General features: G+C 39.1%; 1 protein-coding gene across 1 annotated transcript; it reads right to left on the bottom strand.

Moving 5' to 3' along the window:
• Nucleotides 1-296: 296 nt before the first annotated feature.
• Nucleotides 297-7,443, bottom strand: LOC135154140 (uncharacterized). The gene is made up of 2 exons (XM_064099420.1): nt 7,213-7,443; nt 297-6,856 (listed from the first exon to the last, which is right to left on the bottom strand). The coding sequence occupies exon 2, from the start codon at nt 6,189-6,191 to the stop codon at nt 1,656-1,658; it is 4,536 nt and encodes a 1,511-aa protein (XP_063955490.1). The 5' UTR covers nt 6,192-6,856; nt 7,213-7,443; the 3' UTR covers nt 297-1,655.
• Nucleotides 7,444-12,304: the final 4,861 nt, after the last annotated feature.

Genomic DNA, 12,304 nt, shown 5'->3' with positions numbered 1-12,304 from the left:
AACGAGCTCCACCGAGCCATGCCGAGTTGTCGCGAGTTATCCCGAGTTTCATAGTGAGCTTTATGCGAGTTATCGCGAGTGCCTCATTTTGGCAACTCGCTATAACTCGCCATAACTTGCCAAAGTGGAAATGAAACCATTCTTGTACTGCTTGATATTTCTTCACCATTCGATACAATTAAACATGATGTATTATTGCAGAGTGTCACGGCCCGGTTAAGGAACCAGTAAATAAGAGAAGGAGATCTTAGGACAAGAGACCAAATAATAGACTTTTAAGACTTTGAATTTATTTTGAGTACATTTAATTCAATTAGAATTCAATTCTCTGATGTCACACAATCAGTGAAATTCCATTATCAATAAAGTAACCATATCAAATTAAACAATGAATTTCCTTTTGGCCAAGTTGATCTAAAATAACATCTTAATAAATCACCCAAACACTCACTCAATCAAGCACATTCATACAAGGGGAAAACCTGAAAAAGTTCGAGGATGGGCTCGATGTACATGTGGCATGCCAAAACACAACAGTCCTACGATATCGATGTCACGCATGTGCAATGTCCTGATCCACCGACGACTCCTCGACGATTCCGTAGCGTCCCACCGGAGACAGCGCCCTCTGACGTCTACGTTGTATGTATCGGTGAATGCTTTGACTGTCCTTTTGACGTCATATTATCAGCAGTTTTAAACCCCAACGAAAACTCTGTTTGAAAGAATAATTCAAAATTTCATCTAGAAATCTCATCTGAAAACCATTGTGATTTACCGAATGCCCTCTGAGCACAATCACTCGCATTCATACACATACACACCAATCCTATATCTGATTAGAAAACAAATGAAAATGTTGATAAGAGGAATGCAATGAAATTCAATTATTCCTTGAGTCATCATTGATCATTTTTCACACTGTAACATTTCCAAAGGAAAGCTATTAAACTATAAGCGATACTTTCTATCGTGCTTGTATAATAAGTATTAATAGATGAATGCTTCAGAACCTCAAAATACAAATTATTTTCGGATAAGCAATGAATAAAGATTTAAATGAACGCTTACCACCGCACGTGAGTTTTCCAAGCAAAAAGAATGTATTGGAACTGAAGTGTAGGTTTAGCTGTGTCATCTTCGACAACAGAAATTACCAAACACTGGCTTCAAACAAACAAAAACATCTCAGCTTTCCTTAAGCTTGCAGGCAGGAACTAAAACAGAACATTTCCGAATCAACACAAGAAACGTAATGACGGGTCCCCAACCAAACGCACGTAGCCTTGCCCGACCTAATGCGACGGGTGTGGCTCGTGACCTTTACCCCAAATTCATTTGCGTAATTTATGCTACCACGGGCAAGCGGTCATAAAGAATAGAGTTCTACACCAGTGATCATCTATCAAGAATTTACAACAGATCGCTCGCTGCAAAGAACTCTATTTCACAGCTTTACTAAAATAATCAAATCCTTGAAAATTATTATAAGCTCCCTAGACTAAATGAGGAAAATAAATTACAAAATGTTAATTTTGAATATCCACCTGTGACATTTGCCCCTCAACCTAAAATTGTCATTTTGATTTATTTTCTAGTAACCCTAAACTGAAAAAACCCCAAAATAGCCACAAGAAAAATTACCATACACTGATTTACTCAGGGCATCGACTCAAGTAGTCTGCCCCAATGTTTTCTGAGCCTTTGATTATTTCCACAACATACTGATGTGCCTGCATTGCCAATGCCCAGCGCATCACTCGTGGATTTTTTGTTTGCATCTTTGACAGATTGGCTAACGGAAAATGGTCGGTTTGCAGCCTGAATTTTCGTCCTAGCAAGAAATATGCAAATTTCTTGATCGCCCAAACTAGCGCAAGACACTCACGCTCGATGATTGGATATGCGCGTTCTCGAGCGTTCAACTTACGACTTGCGAACTGGATTGGGTACAGCACCTCTTCATGTGGTTGCAACAATACCGCACCAATACCTACATCCGAAGCATCCGTACGGAGTATAAATTCCTTCGCGAAGTCTGGTAGATGAAGAATTGGAAACTTGCCTATACGTTCCTTCAGAACCCGAAAGGCTGTCTCTTGTGCCTCACCCCAACTTACCTTGTTTGATGCCTTGTCCTTTGTTAGGTCTGTCAAGGGTGCAGCTATTACCGCCATGTTTGGAATGAACTTTCTATAATAACTTGCTAGGCCTATCAAAGCTCTTACCTCCTTCTTAGTCGTCGGCCTCGTCGCCTTGAGTATCTTGTCGACTCCTTCCTGAGTAGGTGTGACTTCACCTTTACCAACCATGTGTCCTAGGAATTCGATTGTGGTGCAACCGAAGTGGCACTTGGTTGGCCTTGCTGTGAGATTAGCGGCACGAAGTGCTGCAAGTACTCTCTTGACATCATCGACATGTTCATTCCACGTAGAACTGTAGATCAGGATATCATCTATGTAGTTGACGACGTGTGGTATCCCGTGAAGTAGAATTCTCATCATCCTCGTGAAGAGAGCTGGGGCATTAACCATGCCAAACGGGAGGACTCTGAATTGATACTGGCCATCCGGAGTTACAAAGGAAGTTTTCTCCCTGTCCTTTGCCTGAACAGATATTTGCCAATATCCTTTGCACAGATCAATCTTTGAAAAGAACTTTGCCCCTCCTACATCTGCAAGTATCTCCTCCATGTTTGGTATGGGCTCATTGTCCACCACGGTTACGGCGTTTATCTTCCGATAGTCTACACAAAAACGATTCTTACCGTCCTTCTTCTGTACAATGACGACGGGTGACGCGAATGGAGAGGTAGACTTCTCGATGATTCCCATCTTCAACATCAGGTCGACCTCTTCCTTGATTGTGTCTCGGAGCGCTTGTGGGACTTGGTAAGGTCTCGAACGTATATAGGATTGAGTGCTCAGGTTCACGCTGTGACTGATGATGTCCGTCTGACCAGGTACATCTGTCATAATATCTGCGAACTCTCGAATAAGCTTCTCCATTTTCGCTCGCTGTAGTTCACCAATTCCTTCACCAAACCTCACATCATCAACTCCTTCAGTCTGCTCCATTGACGGGAAGGAAAGCCCTAATACACCATCACCATACTCGTTATCGTCGTCATCAACAATGACTTGAATTGCATTACCTATTTCCAGAGGTACATCATCTCCTACGTGGTGGGCATCTTCCTCAACGTCGTGGTCATTCTTATCGATATTGTCGTCATCCTCCTTGACATCATGGTGAACATCCTCGACGTTATCGATATTCTTCTCGAGGTCGTCGATTTGCTCTTCCTGCAATCTCTCTACATACAGCTTCATGAGGTTAGCGTGGAAGGTCTTCCTCTTCTTGCCGATCTGCAGCACATAGTTGTGGCGAGCAGCCTTGCTTACTACGTCATACGGACCCTTCCACTGCATCAAGAGCTTGTTCGAACTAGTAGGGAGAAGTAACAGCACCCGATCGCCGCACTGAAATCTCCGCTCTCTAGCCTTCACATCGAAATGCTTCTTGTATTTCCTCGACGACTTCTCAAGCTCAGTCTTTGCCACTTTACAAGTCATCTCCAGTCTGTCCTGTAAGTCAAGAACATATTGGTAAGTAGATTTCACATCCTCTTCGGCTATTTCTTCGGACCATAATTCCTTCAAGATCGTTAGAGGACCCCTAACTGCCCTTCCATACATTAGCTCGAAGGGTGAATACCCTAAGCTCTCGTGAGGAACTTCGCGGTATGCAAATAAGAGAGCTGGTAAATACCTGTCCCAATCCCTCGGACATTCCTGGCACATTCTCCTAAGCATTTGCTTCAATGTACCGTTGAACCTTTCACAGGCACCATTTGCCATAGGGTGATATGGAGTTGTGTGAAACTGCTTAACCCCAAGTAAGCGTGACACTTCCCTCATTACTCCTGACACAAATTGGGTACCATTATCAGAAAGAATTTCGTTTGGAATTCCTAACCTAGAAAAGACTTCCATTAACGCCTCAGCTACCCTCTCTGCCTCAATACTCGGCAGCGCCACAGCTTCAGGATATCGCGTAGCTAAATCAACAATCGTTAGGATGTAGCGATTGCCTCGATCTGTTATAGGTTGAAGGGGACCTACCAAATCTACTGCTATTCTCCTGAAACATGTATCAATCAGGGGTGGCATAACTAAAGGTACTTTACCGACCTTTCCTTTAGGAGTAGTGCGTTGACAAGGGTCACAGGACGCACAGTACCGTCTGACGTCCGACTGTAATCCAGGCCAGTAGAACTGGGACATTATCCGTTCAGTAGTCTTCTTCGCCTTGAGATGTCCTGCCAGCGCGGAGTCGTGAGCAAGCCGCATAACCTGGCTTCTGTAAGGCTTCGGAACTACCAACTGGGTGTACACCTGTCTGTTGACCTGTGGGAATGACTGATATTCACGGAGAAGGAGACCATTTTTATAGAAATAACGCACTTTACTGCCTTTCCCAACAATTTTAGCCTCACCTCCTTCGGCAGCAATTTTCCGAAGTTTCTCAAGAGACTTGTCTTCCTGCTGGGAGGTGATTATGTCCTTTCTAGTAGCTGCGATCTCAGGCTCTCCTGCAGATCCAATTGGCCTCCATGGCTCCTTCTCACGTTGCTTCATTCCACGAGTCTTTACTCCTGCTCCCTGAATGGTTACATCTGGTTCCGTCGTCTCTGCGCTGATATCTATGGATGACTCGTTAGCAACCTCGGGTGGAACATAGTGTTGACCATTATCGTTGACTTCTAACTTCTCGCCCGCCTCCAAAGTCAGTTCCTCAGTGTGATCCTGTAGTTTCTTTGCTCCTGGAATATTACCAATTATAACATCATAGAGTGGGTTAGTCATGCAAAGGGCATTTACCTTACCCGTAAATACAGGGCTTCTTACCTCCACTGTTGCAATTGGCACATATCTTACCGTTCTATCTATGAGCAGGCATAACTGTTTTTCACCAGTGAAGTTTTCCTCATCTACTAACCCAGAACGGACAATCACAATACTACTTCCAGAATCCCGCAGTACACTTGCTGGCTTACCATCCAGCATGCCTTTATATACTGGCATATCAGTACCTACCGTGCATCCAGCACTAATAACCGGAAGTTTATGTCCACATTGTAGGGTTACAGCCTGCGATTCATCACTAAAACCCATACTACGATGACCACATTCCTTAGTGTCAGAACCCGGACAGAATCCAGCGATACAAGCACCAACAATTTGCTTGCGCGCCCCTGACTGAAATGAGTCTGGTTGCTTACTCTTGATATCTCGCTTGCGATCTGGACACTTGTTCGCTAAGTGTCCCTGCTTTCCACAGGCATAACAAGGGCCTTTAGTGTTTTGACTCTTTTCGTGTCGTTCATTTCCGTTGACACTTTTACGCGCCTTCTCACCACTCTGCGCGTTCCTACTGGAACCACGTGGTGTAGTTCCATGCGCCGCACTATATTTCTCTGCAATATCAATCAATTCCGATAAGCTTTTAGGGCTACGCTCCCTAATGAAAACTGCGGTTGAGCGATCACAACTTTCAAGAACTTGATCCATAACCAATAGTTCAAGTAATGAATCATAAGATGCATCTTTCCCGCTTAACTCTACCCAGCGCTTCGCGTAATTGTTTAATCTAGCAGCGTATTGCTTAAACGTTTCAGAACTGCCACGTTTCGCATCCCGAAATCGTTGGCGAAATCCCTCGCTTGTTAAAGCAAAATGCTGCAGCAGCGTAGATTTCAAAGCTCTATAATTGCTTGCGTCTTCAGTGGGCATCCGAGTATAGACTTCCAAAGCCTGACCTGTCAGCAGATTACCTAATGCGCATGCCCAATATTCCGTCGGCCATTTCTGCAAATTTGCATGACGCTCGAACCTTAGAATATAAGCATCTAACTCATCAGAGTCTGCTCTGAACACTGGCATGCTCGGCACATTCCCTGGGAGACCCTTGATTACATTCTGTTTTTCTCTTAATTGAGCTAATTCTATTTCATGTTCTCTTTCCTTTTCACGTTCTTGTCTTTCCCTCATCCGTTCCTCACGCTCATCATTTTGTTGCTGACGTGTTTCTTCCTTTAGTTGTTTTTCTTTGGACTCTACATAATCTAATAATTCTTTACCTTCAAGGCCACATTTCTGACCCAACTTCATAAATGCCTCAATTTCCATATTTGCGAGAGGTCAATAACATATATAAACAATTGATAGATTAGCCAGTGATAAACTCAGTAAACCTACAAACGCCAAACTAGAATAAAGTCAAAGCCTGTCTGTTCTATTCTCTATCCTACAAAAATCACCTTCTCCCGGACAAGCCCCCAATGTCACGGCCCGGTTAAGGAACCAGTAAATAAGAGAAGGAGATCTTAGGACAAGAGACCAAATAATAGACTTTTAAGACTTTGAATTTATTTTGAGTACATTTAATTCAATTAGAATTCAATTCTCTGATGTCACACAATCAGTGAAATTCCATTATCAATAAAGTAACCATATCAAATTAAACAATGAATTTCCTTTTGGCCAAGTTGATCTAAAATAACATCTTAATAAATCACCCAAACACTCACTCAATCAAGCACATTCATACAAGGGGAAAACCTGAAAAAGTTCGAGGATGGGCTCGATGTACATGTGGCATGCCAAAACACAACAGTCCTACGATATCGATGTCACGCATGTGCAATGTCCTGATCCACCGACGACTCCTCGACGATTCCGTAGCGTCCCACCGGAGACAGCGCCCTCTGACGTCTACGTTGTATGTATCGGTGAATGCTTTGACTGTCCTTTTGACGTCATATTATCAGCAGTTTTAAACCCCAACGAAAACTCTGTTTGAAAGAATAATTCAAAATTTCATCTAGAAATCTCATCTGAAAACCATTGTGATTTACCGAATGCCCTCTGAGCACAATCACTCGCATTCATACACATACACACCAATCCTATATCTGATTAGAAAACAAATGAAAATGTTGATAAGAGGAATGCAATGAAATTCAATTATTCCTTGAGTCATCATTGATCATTTTTCACACTGTAACATTTCCAAAGGAAAGCTATTAAACCATAAGCGATACTTTCTATCGTGCTTGTATAATAAGTATTAATAGATGAATGCTTCAGAACCTCAAAATACAAATTATTTTCGGATAAGCAATGAATAAAGATTTAAATGAACGCTTACCACCGCACGTGAGTTTTCCAAGCAAAAAGAATGTATTGGAACTGAAGTGTAGGTTTAGCTGTGTCATCTTCGACAACAGAAATTACCAAACACTGGCTTCAAACAAACAAAAACATCTCAGCTTTCCTTAAGCTTGCAGGCAGGAACTAAAACAGAACATTTCCGAATCAACACAAGAAACGTAATGACGGGTCCCCAACCAAACGCACGTAGCCTTGCCCGACCTAATGCGACGGGTGTGGCTCGTGACCTTTACCCCAAATTCATTTGCGTAATTTATGCTACCACGGGCAAGCGGTCATAAAGAATAGAGTTCTACACCAGTGATCATCTATCAAGAATTTACAACAGATCGCTCGCTGCAAAGAACTCTATTTCACAGCTTTACTAAAATAATCAAATCCTTGAAAATTATTATAAGCTCCCTAGACTAAATGAGGAAAATAAATTACAAAATGTTAATTTTGAATATCCACCTGTGACACAGAGGTTGAAAGTGAGGTTTGGCATTACGGGTCTTGCTTATACATGTAAGTGGCTTGAATCATATTTGACTCAAAGAAAACAGATAGTAGTAATAAACGGGTGAGAGTCTTCAGTTCACGAGCCTTAAACAGGCGTACCCCAAGGTTCAGTGGTAGGTCCGCTGTTATTTACCATGTTCTCATCTCCTCGTAGATGTGATAGTGTGTAATGGATTATCTGGGATGTGTTATGCTGATGATACGCAAGTATATGTTTCTTTTAAACCATGTAACATTGGTGATGCAATCTCCCAAGTAGAAAAATGTGTAAGGGAGATCAAACAGTGGTCCACAGCTAATGGTCTGAAAATGAATGAGCAGAAAACAGAGATTTTACATCTGTCATCTCGTTTTCGCAGAAGTATGAAACTTCCAGTTGTTAAGTTTGATACGTCATCAATTATGCCCACGTCAACAGCCAGAAACCTAGGTGTGATATTTGATGAAAATATGGTCATGAACAAGTTTGTTTCTGCAAAATGTAAATCAGCATCTTTTGCTCAATGTAAACTTGGTAGGGTTCGGCACTTCTTAGATACAAAGACTACCAAGCAACTTGCCCAGGCTCTTGTAATATGTCAGTTAGATTACTGCAATAGTTTACTCTATAGGATGCCCGATTCCCAAATTAACAAAGTACAAGTAATTCAAAACTCTACAGCACGACTAGTTACCCGTACTAAAAACATTCCCACAACACATCTGTCTTAAAATTACTACATTGGCTCCCAGTCCAGTCGCGTGTAATGTTTTAAGTACTGCTTGTAACTTATCAGTGCCTCCATGCAATGACTACAAAATATCTTATTGATTGTTTAGCTAAGTATGTGCCATCTCGTAATCTTCGATCAGCTCAGAAGGATCTTTTAAATTGTCCATGTGATCAGACCAAGTTTTATGGAGAACGATCCTTTGCCCATGCTGCCCCTTCACTTTGGAATACCACCCCATCATATGTAAAGAACTCTTCTCCACCAAAGTTTAAATCCACTTTGAAAACATATTTATTAAAAAAGACTTTTAAATGAGTTAGTGCCACAATTTCCAGCAAATTTCTCATTTTTTCTTTGCCTTTTCTGTCTCCTTCAAAAGCGCTTACGGACGCATTTGGCAGTGACATGCGCTATATAAGCATGTTGGTATTATTATTATTATTTAAAGAAATACACAACATAACCCCATGTAACATACATGTAGACCGAATTACTTCCAAAGCATCCACCAGGCCAACAACCAGAATAACCAAACAGTCCATGACTTAAAGGGGAATCCAGCCTTGGTCAGAAAATGTTGTGTTGGAAAGGAGAATAATAAATAAAACAGAATGGCGAAAGTTTGAAAGAAGTCAGACAAGCGAAAAAGTTATGGCTGCTTTAAAATTGAGATCCCTACGATTATTTAGATTTGAAATTGGCAACTAGGTAAGTAAAATTTAGGCCATGTACATAATTATCAGGGATTTGGGGTTTTCTCGCCAACGTAGTATATTGTTTCAAAGTAAATATAATTCAAAGTAAAATATAATATAATTTAAAGTAAACATTTTGAATAACAAGTGGAGTGCGTCTGGCCGTCTCACTTGCATCATGCGATTCAATATAGCAGCAGTGCTGATTTTGAAAACTACTATAGAATAATTCACAAAAAACACCATTCATATAATGATACGTTGCTATGTTCATTGACAATAAATGACAAATTTATCTATTTATTCATGTTTTATTTATAACAAATGATAAAATAAGGTGGAGGGTAGTTCGATTCAGTTATAAAACTGCTTTACAACGAAGCCCTCCCCCTTTACAAACATAAAATAGACCATAAACATGATAATATATTCATAAATACAAGTGAAAATTTACATAAAAAGTTATAATCTATAAAATGAACACAAAAAAAGAAAACAAAAACAAACAAAAAGGAAGGAATACTAGTAGATACTTTGTTATAATAAATGTTTGGCCAATTGGTAACCTCGTTTAAAAGAATTTATAGAATTGGTGGATTAAACTGAAAATGGGAGTTTATTGAATAGGGAGCTTGCTTTATAAGAGAAGGACTTTCTTTTAAATTCAGTTTTGGGGAATGGAATGTCGATGAGAGAATTTAGTGCATAGCGGGTAAAATATTTAAAGGTGCGATAAGTAATAAGCGATTTTAAATAATTAGGGGCTTTTATATTAATTATTTTGAATACTAATAAACAGTAGTGATGTTTTAGTCTTTGTTCAACGGATTGCCAATTTAGGGTTGTAAGAAGTGTACACTGCGGTGTGTTATAATCCTTATTTAATATTAATCTCGCATATCTATTTTGTAATTTTTGTAGTTTGGATAGATTTGTTTTTGAACAACTTCCCCACGCAGTGCAACAATAATCAATATGTGGTAATATTAAAGCAAAATATAAGGTTACAAGAGTTTTATGAGGTATTAATTGCTTTATGCGGCGAATACATCCAATTGTACGTGATATTTTAGTACTTATAAATCTTATATGCTCATACCAGGTCGGTTGTGAGTCAAGTATAACCCCAAGATATTTCATTTTATCAACACACTGCAGGTAGTTATCGTATAATTTGATCTTGAATTGGTGATTATCTAGCTTTATTTCAGTGCCGAAAGGCATGACCATGGTTTTCTGTGGATGAATATACATCTTAATATCAAACCACTTGCATATTAAATCAAAGTCACTTTGTAAATTCAATAGAACTTCAGAAAAGTTATGAGAATTGTTAAAAATAACGGTATCATCTGCATAAAGTGAAATCTTTGAATTTTTATGAATTCTTAAGTTGTTAATATCGTTAATAAATAAACAAAAGATCAAGGGGCCCAGGATTGACCCCTGGGGCACCCCGGATTTCACAGTTAAAAACTCACTACAATAATTATCTATATTAACACATTGTCTTCCGACCAAGTACGATTTAAACCATTCACGTACCTTGTTATTCATACCATAGAAAATCAGTTTATCAAGTATTATTTCGTGTGGAATTACGTCAAATGCTTTTTTTAGATCATAAAATATAGCTCCCGTAATCTGACCATGATTCATATTTTCGAACACTTATTAGTCAGTAATTCCTGTCAGACACGTGGCTGTGGAATGGAGTGGTCTGAATCCAGATTGACGTTCCGATAATAAACTATTTTGGTTAAGATACGAATACAATTGTTTGTGTACTGCTTTCTCAAGGATTTTTGACATAGAGGGCAGTATTGAAATGGGTCTGAAATTGTCAACACTAAGCGAGCCACCCTTGTGAATTGGCGTGATTTTTGCGACTTTGAAATCAGATGGAAATTGTGAAGTTTTTAATGATAAGTTAAACAATTTAGAAAGTGGTTCCGCAATTATATCAGCAGATACTTTTAGTAACTTAGGATGTAGACCGTCCATTCCTACAGCCTTTTTACAATCAATATTGCGTAGTTAATTTTTTACAAATTCAGATTTGATTTCTTGAAACTCAAAAGAGTAATTAGTTTGATTTAACGTTTGTAAATCGTTAAAATCACCATCTACTGTGTTGAAACTTGAGCTTCTTTGTAGGTTTGAGCCTACTTTATTAAAAGCTTCATTCAATAAACCTGCCACCTTTACTTTGTCAGATATCATTTCTTCATCAATCAGGATTGTGTTGTTTATTTCCTGTTTCTTTGATGGTAAAAGCCCTTTGAGAACTTTTCAATTTTTATTCAAATCATTTCCACATTCTGAAAACTTATTCAGATAATATTCTTTTTTTAAGAAATTTGTTCAAATTATTTGCTCTGTTTCGATAGTACTTAAACTTTTTCCAATAATAATCACTCTTCGTTTTTTTGAACTTTTTCTTAAAGAAATCACGGTCACGTGCCAAATTTATGTATTCATTTGTAATCCAAGGTATTCCATTTCTTGTTCTTCTGACAGAAATAAAAGGTGCATGTTTATCACTTAAAGTAGTAAACAAAGATTTGAAATGAGACAACAGTTCGTCAACCTGAACGTTTTCGTTATTGAAATCATTCCAGTTTTGATTTTTCAAGTCATCTCGAAATCTGTTTTCATCAAAGTTGCGAAAAGACCTGAATTTACTTATTTTAGAATGAAACATTGTGTGCTTGCCTTTCACTACTACAAAAGTCAAACAGTGGTCACTAAAACCAATAGAGATTACACCCGACTTAACACTTTCAATTGAATTTGAGGTAAGTATTAAATCGATGATTGTGCTACTGTGAGGTGTAACTCGTGTGGGGTCATTAATTAACTGGTTAAGCTAATAAGTATGACAAATATCCTTGTTTTAGAATTGTTTTAGACAACGTATTATCATTACTCATGTTGCAATTGAAATCACCCATCAAAATTATATTATTTGATAATGATATTACTTTTTCAACATTCGCTTCAAGGGTGGTAAAATAGTTACTTGGTGAGTAAGGCCTCCTATATAAAATACCAACAAAATCGAACTGCTATTTCTTCTTTTGATCTCCAGCCACATAACCTCAAGCTCTTTGGTTTCCAGATCTACTCTTCTCATGTAATTAAATTTCTCACTGATGTA

The sequence above is a fragment of the Lytechinus pictus genome, chromosome 5, assembly GCF_037042905.1.
Source record: "Lytechinus pictus isolate F3 Inbred chromosome 5, Lp3.0, whole genome shotgun sequence".
NCBI lineage: Eukaryota > Metazoa > Echinodermata > Echinoidea > Temnopleuroida > Toxopneustidae > Lytechinus > Lytechinus pictus.
The sequence above is the reverse complement of the archived record's forward strand: the minus strand, read 5'-3'. Positions and strand labels throughout refer to the sequence as shown.

What these genes read in the sequence shown, in the direction of transcription:
- LOC135154140 (XM_064099420.1), bottom strand. Translation starts at nt 6,191, where the DNA reads ATGGAAATTGAGGCATTTATGAAGTTGGGTCAGAAATGTGGCCTTGAA.